The sequence below is a fragment of the Mytilus edulis genome, chromosome 2 (assembly GCF_963676685.1).
Source record: "Mytilus edulis chromosome 2, xbMytEdul2.2, whole genome shotgun sequence".
Lineage (NCBI taxonomy): Eukaryota > Metazoa > Mollusca > Bivalvia > Mytilida > Mytilidae > Mytilus > Mytilus edulis.
This window is the reverse complement of record NC_092345.1, coordinates 52,877,208-52,893,361: the sequence shown is the minus strand read 5'-3', so window position 1 is coordinate 52,893,361 and position 16,154 is coordinate 52,877,208. Positions and strand designations below refer to the sequence as shown.

Below are 16,154 nucleotides of genomic sequence, written 5' to 3'. Positions count from 1 at the left end.
AATTTTAAAAATACTGATATGGTTCATGACATTTGCCAAGTTTCTTTTCATTTGTCTGTTATAATCTAGTTGGCAAACTACTATTGAATCTTATTTAGTATGTTAATTTCATCTGTTATCTTGGTGTAAGATATATCATAAAACTAAGAGAGCAAATTGAGAGTATCAAAGAGACAACAACCCGAGCAGAGAGTGAAGAGCAGAAAACAGCCGATGGCCAACAATTGGATTTCAACACTGAGAGAAAATCCCGCATCCGAACGCGGGCTTCAGTTGAGCCCTAAACAAAAAAGTGTACTAATTCAGTGAAAATGGACGTCATAATAAACTCCAAAACATATAAATAAACTAAAATTAAAAATCCTACAAGACTAACCATGACCACGGGCTCTTGGCTTGGAACAGGCGCAAAAATGAGGCGGGGTCAAGCATTTTTTGTTAGATCTCAACCCTCCCTATACACCTAGTTTATGTAGAAAAAACAAACGCAGATCAATGCGCACAGTAAAACTCAGTTTAAAGAAGTCCGAGTCCGATGTCAAAATAGATAACAAAAGAAACATAAATTAACAAAGGACAACAGCAGTTACTGACATGCCAGCTCCAGACCTCAAATAAACTAACTGAAGATAATGTCTTCATTATATCAAAATCAAGCACAATCCCTCCAATTACAAAGGTTTAGTATCATACCATAATAAAATATATGAAAAGAACAAAACAACTGGTTTTAGAATAAATTTATTTATTTCTGATGCAGAAACCGTATGACTGAAACAATATCAATACCAAAATATGACATCTTTAATTACCTGACAACATTATCGTTACTTACCTCTTTTGAATAAGTCTTTTTAAAGTGTTGGCAAGCTTTTGAGGTGATTTCCAACATTTTTGATGTGGAAAATAAAAGTTTCCAAGATGCATTCTCTGGAATTATGATGAAACTATCACTTTTTTCTTGCCAAATTGACAAAGTTTATTGACAAGATGAAATTAGGTGAGGATGGAATGTCCCTTGTAAATCTCATTTTAACACTTCAATGTTCAAATTTTGCTGATTTTGAATTCAAATATATGATTGTTAGCTCCACTGAAGAAGTCGGATTTTTTTTAAATACTGAAATGGTTCATGACATTTGCCAAGGATCTTTTTGTTTTATCTCGCTTTTTATGTAGTTCATGCAAGTTGATTGTTTTGTCTCGCATAATTCAATTGGTAAATTACAATTGCATCTTATTTGAATAAAATCAAATATGTTTAAACTATCTTATTTAGTATGTTAATTTCATCTGTTATCCTCTTATCCTCTTTCAAAATAATTTTACGTTCCTTTGATTATTTACCTAAAGTTAATGTTCACTCATCTCGACCCATAGTAAGTCAATATTTATCTTCGTTAAAAAGCTATCATTTAATTTTAAAAGGTATCTATTTCCTAATAGATGGTAGAAAGAGTATACTTACTAACATGGTCGTGAATAATATAGTGAAGTTTGAATCCAAATCCAGCGACCACTCCATCAGAGACAAATCTAATGAACATATCTCGACTTTTACTTGTGACGGACTCGGGGTATATCATTCCACATACTTTTGTCAGTAAATTTCCGTGAACATTTTTTCCATCGTAAGCAGAAAAGTAGTCAAGTAAGCAATTAGTATTATCTTCCAAATCAAACTTCTGCAATGTAGGTAAATATCATTTGTAGTTTAAGTACAAATATGGATGAGATTTACATAATGTCATCGTGTCTTTATTAAACCAAAAACATTCTTATAATTTAATAAGTGCTCAATACGCAAATTAAAAAAAAATCTTTTTATTAAAGACGGCAAATTCACCAGAAGGCTTACATATTGAGAACTGGACTGATTTATGCAGTTTGTTCTCATGGTGTGCTGTTACACCACGGTCTCAGGTTAGAGGATAGCTGCGGGCTTATTAATTTGTTAAATTCCCCCACATTCTTTATTTGCCGATCCTCAGTCAGGAGACCGTAGCACAGTGATTAGCATTGGTTCATCATGCCGTCACATTTATTTTTCAGAAATTATTCTGTCATCAATTCGGCAGTTAGTTTCTCGTTTGAATTGCTTCACATTTTTCATGTCGGAGCCTTTATAGCCGAATAAACAGCATGCGTTATTCACATTGTTTATGTGCTTACGGTGGCCTTTTGCTTATCACCAATACATTTTATTTTCTGGTGGATAGTTGTCTTATTAGAAATCATACCACTTCTCATTTTTTATATCAGTTGAATTACAAAGATTTATAATTACCTTCAAACGTACATGTTTTTAATTCTTTCTTCACGACCCCCCCCCCCCCCCCCCCCTTTTTGCACTTGCGCTGTGCGTTGGTAGAAATTATAACGAGAGGTCTCGGAGTTAAGGTAACTGCATATGGAAATATATCGGCGAAATTAGTGTCTGGGAAGCCATTAATTCAATATCGGTACATTTATGACGATTTTGAAAATATAAAGGATTTGCAAAGTACACGTTCGCTTCTTTTATCGTAAAACTCAGCCATTATAGTATATAAAACATGTTCAGCAAATTTTCAAATTTGAAGTTTCATTTGACTTCATACAGTAGGATAAAATAAAAATTACATCAAAATACAGTGTAATGACTTTCCCTGTAGGTGCATGTATGTGCCATCTACAGTTTAGGTCTGAAGGATATTCCGTTGCTCCATCGTAATGATCAGACAGTATTACTCCTGTTGTCTTAGTTAAAAGCGTCGGTGTTACATCAGTGCAGGCTGGTAAATCGGCTTCAGTTTTTGCTGTGGAAATAAAAATTGTAGAGTTGAGTAACCCACATAAACTTATTGATAAGTTTATTCTTTCAGTGTTCCTTTCCGTCACATAGCATCTTAAGTATTCATACAACCTTGACTTGTTTGTTAATGGCGTTCCTGTGGAAGGTAAATCAACTAAAGCTATTCTGATAAACAAACGATATAAAGCGTTTTATTGTCTTTTGGTATTGTTATCTTTTCAAAAGTGTGATATTATTGCTGTATCCTAGATTTTAATGTACAGCTAGTTTTGTACTAGGCTCATCGATTATACTAAAATGTTCTACTGTAAATCATGTACCCATTACAACTCATTTAGCTAAGCATATTACATGATCTATTTCTTATTAATAAACAAACTATCAGTTACAAATTTTGATCATTTATCCAAGAATTAAAACATAAATTATTGTCCATTTGACTTCTATATATTTGCAGAAAAAAAATCTGAAAAAAACATTTTTATAAATTAATAATTTTTTCCTCGATGTATGTTGATATATGATATATACGAACTCTGACTATTAATTTCATAGTTTTTGGTCAATAATTGAAAAAGTTTCCCATAAGGTCTCTATGTTAATTTTATTTTTTGAAGTGTTGATTATCTGATGGAGTAAGTATAAGTAGTGTAACGGCCTTCCAATCAAAACAAAAACAACATACATGTGCTTTTAATGTTTGTTTATTTGAACCATGTGACTTTACTTATTTGAATATTAAAGGACACCAATGAAAATGATCATTTTTTTTAGTTTCGATTATTGATTTTATGTCATTATATGAGTTAACTTACAAGCTTTTCATGCTTTTAGCATGGTGAGTTTTATAACAATACAAAGAGGCTCTGAAAAGTTTATTAAAAAAACAGACTAAAGTTAATATGCATAATTCAGTTATTTATTAATATGCAAAATGCACATCTTGGAAGCAAACAATTTGGGAAAATTAAAAAAATGTTTTTTATAGTTGGTAAATTAAGTCATAACTCATGTCCACTAACAGAACATATGAAGGTAAACATATAAAACAATATTCATTTTCATATCCTTTGCCTATAAAGTACTATTTTACTAGTTTATACAATATCTAATAATTTTTTAAACAGAAAATGGAAATTGCAGTTTCCTATCATATATACAATTATTACAATCACATGACATGAACTCTAAGTTTGGTTGATGGTCAGTAGAGGTCATCTTAATATTTAAATATACAAAGTCACATGGTACAAATAAACAAACATTAAAAGCTGTATGTTGATTGGAAGGCCGTTACACTACTTATACTTACTCCATTAGGTAATCAACACTTCAAAAAATAAAATTAACATAGAGACCTAATGGGAAACTTTTTCAATTAATGACAAAAAATTATGAAATTACCAGAAAAGCGCTTCGGACGCAATAAATTATAAAACGTGTTGTTTTCCATTTTTTATAGTCAGAGTTCGTATATATCATATATTAACATACATCGAGGAAAAAATTATTAATTTATGAAAAATGAATTTTTCTGAATTTTTTTCTGCAAATATATAGAAGTCAAATGGACAATAAGTTCCTCTTGTACTAATTTTTTAATTTCATTTTTTTCAACTTTTTGGAATTTTGGATACTCAAAGCTCTTCAACTTTGTACTTGTTTGACTTTATGAATATTTTGATATGAGCGTCACTGATGAGTCTAATGTAGACGAAACACGTGTCTGGCGTACTTAATTATAATCCTGGAACCTTTGATAACTATTTCTTGTATTTAAATTTCCGCACAATTCATTTATTTACCGTATTCGACCGTGTATATTACGCATGTATAGTCCGCATCCCCTTAACATCGAGGGAAAAAAAGTTTTGTAACCAAAAAAAAAAAAAAATTTTTTTATAAAATTTTAAAGTCTAGTTCACTGTAAAAATCCATAGAAAAGGGACCTATTATTCATGTATTACATAAAAAATAATTTTGTTTTATTTTTTCATGAAACATAATGAAATGGTTGAGCTTTTCATCAGGTAATTAATATCTAATAATTTTATAAAAGTAGTTCTTAATCAAAAGATCCCTATTAAAATCAACATTTGTCTAAGTATGTCCAAGCTGATATATATAATATAACAGAAATAATTTCAATATTATGGAATAAAAGAAAAAGAGATCAAACAATTATCTTAATTAATTAGCAGTAATCAAACTTTTAGAACTATTTAATCCTATATAATCTTTTCAATGATCATGTTTTTTTTCCTGGGATTATAATATTTAACACCTGTTAAAACTTGACATCATTATTTAATTGCTACACACCCATACTTAATCTTTAATTACCCCTCTTGATTACCTATGCAGGATGTCACTCCTTTACTCTGAATAATCAATTTTGAAGAGAAAAGTTTAAAAAAGAAGTAAGATTAAATGAAATAAATATGATCAACGTCTCCAATATACATTATTAATGAAGAAAAAACGAAATTATTTTTTTTTTATTTAAAACCGTCTATAGTTGTGTATAGTCCGCACCCCTTGTACAAACTACATATTTAAGGATACCTTTGCTCAGTCTGGTGGACCGTTTGTTCCCGAAAGTATCACCAGCCCAATAGACAGTATTCCGTTGCTTGCATGAACAAACTTATATTGTTTGATTGTTAGGAAATATTTCTAAACTATGAAATAAACCTTCATAAAGCATGTTCGGATGCGTCTATACTTTGAGTTCTCTTTGATTTTATAAGCTCTTCAACTTTTATGTTTTGTTTTTGATCTTTTAACATTTTCATCCAAAGCATCATTAAAGAGATCATATTTGTCGACTTGCGCAACTGGTTGAGTTAAATAGGAATATGGCAGGTTTTTTTTCTTTTTCTTTTTATTTTCGTGATTGATAGCGTTTGATATTGTCAGGTATTATGGATTTGACCACTTTCGAATTTGTCTTTGAGTTCGGTATTTTGTTATACTCTTTTTGATACCGCTTATTATATACTTACGTCTTGCATTTACTGTTTCGTATGTAGTCAACACGCCTTTATTATGTAATCCGCTATCCGAATAGAAAACAATCATAACCTCATTATGTACTTACGTCTTGCATTCACTGTTTCATGTGTAGCCAGCACGCCTTTATTATGTAATCCGTTATCCGAATAGAATCACCGTGCATCATCGTACAACGGATATATGTACTAACCAAGCGGGCGTGATCGATTTAATACTACCGTTTTCCCTGTAATCCGCTATCCGAATAGAACACTATCATAACCTCGTTATATACTTACGTCTTGCATTTACTGTTTCATATGTTGCCAGCACGCCTTTTTTGTGTAATCCGCTATCCGAATAGAAAGAATACTATCAAAACCTCATTATTTACTTACGTCTTGCATTCACTGTTTCATATGTAGCCAGCACGCCTTTACTATGTAATCCGTTATCCGAATAGAATCACCGTGTATCATCGTACAACGTATATATGTACTAACCAAGCGGGCGTGATCGATTTTGAACTGACACGGTAATGAAAACCTTTGTTTTTTTCTTTTATCAACATTCATAGTACATTTATCAACATCTGAAATTCCTGCTCCAAAATAATTTTCGCATTTACCAGTCATAAACCTACCTGTGATTACTTATTCCTTCAGTTTCTTCATTAGTAATCATTCTTGTTTTGAGGAAATAATGAGACATCTCTAATCATCAACCTACGACCAAATTATTTCTTAGAACAACAATTATGTTTAGATTGAGGTACACATTGATATTATGTGAACAGTGTGAGGTCAAAATCGATCACGCCCGCTTGGTTAGTACCTATATTCGGTGTACTGATGATACACGGTGAGAATACTATCATACATATGTCTTGCATTCACTGTTTCATATGTAGCCAGCACGCCTTTATTATGTAGGGAAAACGGTAATGTTTATTCTGCCATAGGCGACAATATTAACATTTCCTAAATTTTCCACTTTTTAAGATAAAAACCTGGATAAAAAAGTTATATGTTGTGTTAGTACTTTATTATTCAGTTTTAAAAATTAAAGCCAAATAGTATCATGACCAACTTCCAACAGAGCTTGTTTATGTTATCCATGGCCACCGTCATTTTGCACCAAATTTATGAAATTTTGCAAGTCGTTTCGAATATTTTATATTGTAAATATACACACTGCAGTTATTCATAGATAAATAAAAAATATATTGTACCCTAACATCCAATCACAGCGCTCCTAATTTGACTTCCTTCACCTGGGTACACAAAAGGCAAACCTAATGCTGGGGAAATTTAATACTACCGTTTTTCCTGTAATCCGCTATCCGAATAGAATACTATCATAACCTCATTATATACTTACGTCTTGCATTCACTGTTTCATATGTTGCCAGCACGCCTTTATTATGTAATCCGCTATCCGAATAGAATACTATCATAACCTCATTATGTACTTACGTCTTGCATTCACTGTTTCATATGTAGCCAGCACGCCTTTATTATGCAATCCGCTATCCGAATAGAATACTATCATAACCTCATTTGATTTACTGTATTCGTCATGAGGATGTTTAGTTCCACAAACAGTTGCCACTTCATTATCACCAGCACTAGGACCGTCATATATTTGAACGCCATCATATTTACACTCGTGACTCAACTCGGTACTAAACGTGTTGAAATGAATCTTAAAAACAGTTCCTACTGGACCAAATATTCGCCATACACATCTAGTGCTATCTGGATATTGACCATCTTTGTCTGCAGGAGTTGCTATTATTCCTTTCCCTGAATAATTGATCCATCTGTCACACTTTGAGATACCAGAAGAATGGTTCATCCTAGCTGATGCGCTTCCAGCTGATTGGTTGAATAGAAATATACATCCATTTTCATAGAATACAAATACCGTTTATCATTATAAAAAAAAAAGGTATAAAATAAATTAATTCCGGGTATACGTGTGTATAAAAACCTTTCTCCGTCTATTTTAAATCCATTTACGATATGATTATACGTATTTGAAGTGCGTGTGTCGCAAGTAAAATAGGAGTCTGATTTGCAAATTAAAGGGCTAAAAAAGGTTGTTAATGTCTTTGTCATTTTGGCCTTTTGTGGACAGTTGTCTCATTTGCAATCATACCACATCTTCTTTTTATAGAAAACGAGAATACAATACTGATATCATACAGTCTTCATACAAGGCTTCTCAAAAAGAGCAAAAGAAAGATAGAAGTATACTCTAACTTATATTTAACTATATGAATCATGTTTTAACTGTTGATTAGTTGATGGTGTCTATCATACCGAACTTACAATGAGGGTGACAAAGCTATAATTAACTCTGCGTCATATAATGACTAACATCTTAAAATTGAAAATTAAACTATAAACTTCAATTTTTCCATTGAAAGCATTTAAATTTGGCTTGGCAAGATGTCAGGAGTACCATTTTGAGTACATATCTCCCAGTTGATACAATACTCAAATGGATCATCAATATTTCCTCTAGAGGGGCATTAGCTATGAAAAACATGTTCACCGCCCATTTGACTGAATTTTAGGTATAGCATACTATTACGTATATATCAAATTATAAAAAGTCTCAAATAAACAATTAACAATACGTGGGCTCAATAATATGTACATTGTAGCCGCATTTCGTGTGTATTTTAGTCTTCACATCCTCTAATTAATCATCGAGGTCACTTGCGAAGACCGCCGATGGTCATATTACCATATATATATAGATATAAATAAAAATAGATTGCGAACTCGTGTAGTTGGATTTTTGCTCTACATGATTTCATATTATAGGCCTAAAATATGTGTTTATTATCGTTTTTTTACCTGTATAAGAATGAGTTTTTATGGATCAAATCAGTCAATTGAATGGTTTACCCTTGTATTAATTTCAATGTTGACATTTTTTTCCCTTTTAATAACTCAGCACGTCTAATTCATACGAAACCCATCTCTTGTTAAGGGATTTGATTGAAGGTCACATGAATATAGACTTAATGAAGTTGAAATATTCACTTGCAATTCATAAAAAAAAAATTCGACCAAACTGGCTGCTTAAAACGAATTTATATTTCACACATTCACTGCCAATAATGATTGGAAAAAAACACTTTAATTGTCCTATATCTCATAGCTAGTGCCTCTATGTAATAAAAAAAAATATGACCAGACAAAACCTAAATTTATGAATTTAAGTATATTTGGATTTAAATCTTTCAATTTATAATTCATCTTTGTCACATTACAAAAATGGCCCGTCAATATAAGGAAACAACCACTCAACTTCAAGTTTTGTGGTTATGTTTTTTTTCTGTGTCATATATTCTGTTTTCGCAGAGCAATCAATCCTATTTAGTTTTGTAACGCTTTCAATCAAATCATTTATTTCATTTTCTAACACTATGAGATTTGGGAGAAATCTGGATGCTTGAAAAAAATCATAACCCCCTCTTTTTTTGAAGTTTAATGGTCGTTCCTAACAGAAAGTTACAACAAAATACATGTAAATAATCTTTAAAAGTATTATAAAATTTTATAAAATAAATAAAAAGGTTCATATAAGTCCATTCTAAAATAAAAATAGATATATGAAAATAGTAAAACATTTAAGTGATTTGGCAATATTTCTAAATGACCAGTTTACTCACGATCAATGGCTTCCCAATTCAGTCGGAAACCTTCAAAACTTTCGGCTTCATCTGTTGAAAATTTAACTATTGCATGGTTGCTATTTACAAATATTGGTTCTGGTCGTTTGTTTCCACAATATTCGCCTGGAAATATTTTAAGATGGTATAACACTGGATTATGAAACGATGAGATTAGGGAAAAAAGTGGGAAATAAAGGCAACAGTAGTATACCACTGTTCGAAATTTATAAATCGATTGAGAATAAAACAAATCTGAGTTACAAACTAAAACTGAGGGAATCACATAAAATATAAGAGGAGAACTACGAAACAACAGAAACACAACATTAAAATATAACACACAGAGAAAAGAACTATAATATAACCATGGCTATTTTCCTGACTTGGTACAGGACATTTCAATACAAAAAAATATGGTGGGAAATGATACAAGTGACTAAAAAGTATGATTTTGTTATTGAAGAATTTGAACAGCGATTTTTATTTGCGACAGCAGAAATTACTTCTATTATCCTTTGTGAACATTCATAATTTGTTCATCAATATTCCAGTAGCATCTGCATATGGGTTACATATTTCCAAGTTTACGATTTTTCATGGCTTTTGTTTACTATTAGGATTCTCCTTCGTTAAAATATGCGTTGTTAACACGGAAGCTATCAAACCAAGATTTGCTATTGGTTAATTTGAAATTATGAAGAATTGTAAGAACACCATGGATGACAATTATGTCTGTAAGAGTTTTTTGGATTGTTTCGTCGTTGTTTCATTTGGCCACCTTAAATCTTAACTTTCATTGACTGCTTTTCGAAGCATCCTTTGTATGCATCATCTAGATTTTTACTGTACATGGCGACTTTTCTAAAAAAATATATTTCACATGAAAAAATTTTAACATCACCATACAAGAAAAAAACTTCTTTTTTTAAATTTTTCATAGGGTTGAAACTATGGCGAATCAAAAAGTCATTGTATGTACCAGTGAATAAAGGTAGAGCCATATATTAAATTAAATAAAATCAAACAAAAGTTTTTACTATACAAGAAACATAGACAGTCAAAGTTTTTGTGATTTGTTTATTTGTGACAAAAAGAAAGAAAACAACCAAGCAGGATTACACACATGTACAGTTTCAAGTATGGTCTTAAAGACATGATTATACGACAACTCTAAATGGCAAGACATAAAACAAAATAATTTTCATACCAGTTAGAGAATATTTATATCACCTAGGACAGATTTTAATGGCAACCATTTTTTTTTTATCTATATATTCTTTTTGTGTAGGCGATAAGAAATTTACTGTATGTTGTTCTATTCTTATACAGTATTTCAAATATGCAATATTTCCTTTCACGGAAGGTTTTTCTCCTGAATTATTACAGCTATAAATATAAAATTTTAAAATCAACATTATATGTTGTACTATATTTTATGGGTAAAACAATCCCCAATACCAACAATAACATCTTTTACCCCTATATGTAAAGGCTAAATCCACATTTTAATAATAACTTTTGAAGTGCTATCCAATTATTGTTGTTTATACATTCCCCCCCCCCCCCCCCCCCAAAAAAAAAAACATGCAAAAAGTGCACATTTTAGTTTTCATTTAACCACATTAATAAAGAAAGTTTGTGTATACAATTCTATGTAATAACTTGAATTGTAATTTTGAAGTTTAGTGTTTTTTGTTGCTTGAAATGCCATCGAGTAGATTTCCCCCAATCATCAATCTTAACACATAAATCATCAGACCATTTGTTTAGTGATCCTGATGAATTTTCTTTAATATTTTCTAGAAAGAGTTGAAAATAATATTTATATGGTTGTTTTTTTTTTATTATCATTTTTTAGTTTTTCTACAAGAAAATTGGTTTCAACTGCAGACAGAGTTTTAAGCTGCTCAAATATCAGTATGTTTTTTCCGTCTAAGATTAAATTATTTATTAAATATATATACCATCATTACAATAATTTTCAAAAATAGATGGACAGTCAGAGTTTGAATTAAATAAAATACAGTAGTTATTGACATGAAATGTTCATGTTGTATTTCCAATAAAGAACACTGTGTTAAAGAATTATGATACTAGTACCAACCTTTAAATTCGTGAGTCTTTCCATTATAAATTGTAAGCCTGTCATATTCACATGCACCAAAACCATCCTCTATGTCAAAATCTCCAGAAAAGGTAATTTTTATATACTGTAAAAATTATCATTAAAATCTTTTATCGAGGAGTGCGAAGTAGTGATTTTTGTATATCGGAGGAGCATTTTTGAAAGGATTTTTCTATCCATACACTGTTGTCAATATAATAGAATTGTATACGACTGTCATACAAGTGAGAGGTTTATCTCTAGCTATCATACAAGGTTTAATCCACCATTTTCAACATATAAAAATGCATGTACCAAGTCAGGAATATTACAGTTGATTTCCATTCGTTTGATATGTTTGAGCTTTTGATTTTGCAATTTAATCTCAGACTGGGACTTTCTGTTTTGAGTTTTGATTTTTTTCTTTGAGTTCGGTATTTCGGTTTTTTTTTTCTTTTTCCTTATACTGGAAATAAATCAAATACATCACGTAGCTTATCAAAAACTCTTTGTTGATCAAGTCTATCTGAAAAAATCAGGTGTTGTGTGTTCTCTAGGCTCCCTGGGACTTTGGGATAGAGTATATCGTAGCAAAAACTAACAGCTGATTTTAATGAGATTGTTATAAAGCTATTATCTAAAAAAAAAAAGGTGTCCTAAGCTTTGTATTTCGAGGCCAATGTTTTGTGAACTCGAATATTAAAGTTTCTATAAACTAGAATATGTTCGAACTGTGTAGATTCGCATTTCGACAATGCATTTTCTGATTGCTCGAGGCAACAATGTTTGAAATTCCAAATCATATTACAAACATTGAAGTAGGGGATTATCGAAACTAATTAAAACAATACATGAAATATAACTTTGTGACCTGTGTGATTTTAAACATTCAATATACTTTAATATTATGATTGAAGTCATTTAAAAAATCCAGAATGTACTCTTAAGTCATATAATGGAAACAAGTAAGCGTTTCCTGCAAGTTCAAGATTTCCAGGCACAATCATGTGTTAAGTTCCCTGCAAATTCAAGATTTTCTGATACACTCATGTGTAAAGTTCCCTTCAAGTTCAAGATTATCTGGTACAATCATGTGTTAAGTCAATGTATTTCCAATTCATGGTAAGCAGTGGTACAACTGAAATGTGTCCAGAAGACAAGTCTCTATTGTTCATCATTCAGGAGAATAAAAGAGGGACGAAAGATACCAGAGGGACAGTCTAACTCATAAATCGAAAATAAACTGACAACACCATGGCTAAAAATGAAAAAGACAAACAGACAAACAATAGTACACATGACACAACATAGAAAACTAAAGACTAAGCAACACGAACACCACCAAAACCAGGGGTGATCACAGGTGCTCCGGAAGAATAAGTATTATTTTCTTGAATGGATGTAACTCATATCACCATTTTATTTTTTATCAACTACTGAATTAAGGAAATGATATCTTAAGAACAGCAAATTTGTTACCTTGTCTTGTGGAACATTTATATCCCAGTGGCAATCTGTGTCGTTATTATATTCGGTTAAATTGCTGCCTGTATAGTTTGCGCTTGTGAATGTCCCAGACGTTCCGTTCTGCCATCCAGGATTTCCACAACCCGATGTTCCTGTAATTGGTTCATATGAATATGATTAATTTAATAAGCCATTTTATTTTTGCTTTGAATTTCATTCACAATCCCTTTTTGGAATCAGTTTGGAATTGATCAACCTGTCATAAATGTTACGCTTTGACAGTTGTTATCCATTCGTTTGATATGTTTGAGAAGAGGGACGAAAGATACCAAAGAGACAGTCAAACTCATTAAATCTAAAACAAACTGACAACGCCATGGCTAAAAATCAAAAAGACAAACAAACAACAGCACACACGACACAACATAGAAAACTAAAGAATAAACAACACGAACCCCACCAAAAAACTAGGGGTGATCTCAGGTGCTCCGGAAGGGTAAGCAGATCCTGCTTCACATACGGCACCCGTCGTGTTGCTTATGTGATAACAAATCCGGTAAATAGTCTAATTCGGTAGGTCACATTCATGAAAGGGAAGGGGATTGTAGTTACGACGTAAGGAACATATCCGATATCATTTGTGAAACGGTTATTCCATAACAGTCAACCATGATGGCGTCCGTAAAATTTACGAAGGGATGATTTCAACTTCACCATTTGGAACTCTTGGTTTAATAGCTTCCTTGTGAGCAGCAACCCTCTATCAAGAAAATCATGATAGGAAATGCAAGCACGGGAATATCGTATCAATTGGGAGATATATACCCCGTATGCAGGTGCTGCTGGAATGTTGCTACTTAGAAATGGAAAATTCACAATTGGAAAGCTGAAATCATCTCTTTTGTCGTAAAGTTTTGTTTTCAACCGACCCTCATTGTCAATTTCTAGATGTAAGTCAAGATATGAGGCCGACTTAACCCTATCTGTAGTATCCTTTATCTCTAGCTCGATTGGATAGATGAGCTTTTGTTTTGCCATTTAATTAGGGACTTTCCGTTTGAATTTTCCATCGAGTTCAGTATTTTGTGATTTGACTTTTTGACAAACAATTCTTAAATGGCCGAAAATTAAAGAACTAATTACACGGCAAATATTTGGAATGTTTACACACATGTTCAATTGTAAGAGATCAAACAGTAAACTTCCAAACTGAAATACATTGGTAAGATAATAGTACTTGGCATGCAGGCAATACACTCAATAGTATATTCCAGGATTTAAATTTTTTACGTTAGAGTACATTTGGTTCATAAAATACCGATGAATAAAAATCGAACTAAAAAACGTTAAACAGGTCAAATAGAGTATGAAGTTGAAGGGCATTGAGGGAAAAAAACATTCCCTAAGGTTTCACCAAATACAACTACGGTAATCTTTTGGTGGGGTAGAAAATTCTGATTTAAGCAAATAATTTAAAATTTGGTTTTTTTTCTGAATACTGTTATTACTTATGACTACAAAATATAGTTGGTGCTGTCTCTCAAATGTTAAGTGTCCCTCGCCTTGTATGTCATTGTCTAAATGTCGTGTTGTGTGTCATGCTTGTTAGCATCATATTACTAGTAACTGTAAGTGTACAGTGAGAATTTTAATCCCTGATTATGTCACCATTGTAGTCGAACTTGCCATGATATATGTTGTAGTATTGCAATGTAACTAGCCATGATCTATTACTCTTATACCACAGCATGGTAAGTAAAACTTACTATTCTGCGTGTTAGAAATTTATTGTTGTAATTTAAATAACCTATTACTCTTATTGAACCCATGTTAATAATTATATTTGGTCTTAATGATAATGGTTGGAGCTAAATAAAAAAAAATATGTATTTGTTACCATCGGTGTTTAGTCCATGATGAATGGTTATTATTTTAGCAATGTCATGCAGTTACCAAGACGGGTATCATACATTGAACAGATTTTATGTTACAAAATATTAGAGCCTCCTCATGCAGCTTTTTTTTTTATTATTATTTATTAATATGTGATTACTTGGCCGTCTTTATAGTGACTATTTGGTTACCATGCCAAATATTTCTATTATTTGATAGTTTAAGACTGTATTTTTTTTAATTTGATTATATGGTTCAAAATTGTGTCATTACCATGTTGAGATTTGATAGTCAAAGACTGTATTTTTAATCATTTTTGATTATATTGTTACAAAGAAAAAAAATCATGATTATGGGATTATATTGGCAAAACATTTGTGATTATGTGATTACTTGGACACCCCCTCTTATCATGTTGTGATTTACAATGACGTTCTTACTTAACATGTTTAGATTTACAATGAAGATTTTACTTACCATGTTGTGATTTACAATGAAGTTCTTACTTAACATGTTGAGATTTACAATAAAGTTTTTACTTACAATGTTATGATTTACAATGAAGTTTTTACTTACCATGTTGAGATTTACAATTTAGTTCTTACTTACCATGTTGAGATTTACAATGAAATTCATCTGTTCCGTCTACACAATCATCCGTTCCATCACACACCCAGGTTTTGTTCACACATCCTCCATCTCCACACAAAAATTCACCAGTCAAACAGGAAGCTGAAAATGAATTTTTCATCTAATGTATATTAAGAATTAAGGCAACATAGAAAAACAAGGCACATCGGCTGTATCAGACGAACATCAGGTAACAATGGCGTCACTTTAAACTGCCATCATGTACTATAAGACGAAAGTTTAGCAACACATATTTCAATTAATAAAATTGAGAATGGAAATGGGGAATGTGCCAAAGAGACAACAACCCGACCATAGAAAAAAACAACAGCAGAAGGTCACCAACAGGTCTTCAATGTGGCGAGAAATTCCCGCACCCGGAGGCGTCCTTCAACAAATGCATACTAGCTCAGTGATAATGAACGCCATACCAATTTCCAAATTGTACACAAGAAACTAAAATTAAAATAATACAAGACTAACAAAGGCCATAGTCTCCTGACTTGGGACAGGCGCAAAAATGCGGCGGGGTTAAACATGTTTGTGAGATCTCAACCCTCCCCCTATATCTCTAGCCAAAG

At 31.8% G+C, this 16,154-nt stretch overlaps 1 protein-coding gene across 1 annotated transcript in view; it reads right to left on the bottom strand.

Annotated features, from left to right (window-relative positions):
• LOC139510228 (transmembrane protease serine 6-like) overlaps nt 1–16,154 on the bottom strand; it is a 48,717-nt gene that overhangs the window by 13,719 nt on the left and 18,844 nt on the right. The window contains exons 5-11 of the mRNA XM_071296705.1: nt 15,553–15,675; nt 13,063–13,202; nt 11,584–11,689; nt 9,477–9,602; nt 7,264–7,665; nt 2,623–2,798; nt 1,469–1,685 (exon numbers count right to left, since the gene is read on the bottom strand). Coding sequence (XP_071152806.1) covers nt 1,469–1,685; nt 2,623–2,798; nt 7,264–7,665; nt 9,477–9,602; nt 11,584–11,689; nt 13,063–13,202; nt 15,553–15,675 — 1,290 coding nt within the window. The remainder of the gene's footprint in view (nt 1–1,468; nt 1,686–2,622; nt 2,799–7,263; nt 7,666–9,476; nt 9,603–11,583; nt 11,690–13,062; nt 13,203–15,552; nt 15,676–16,154) is intronic.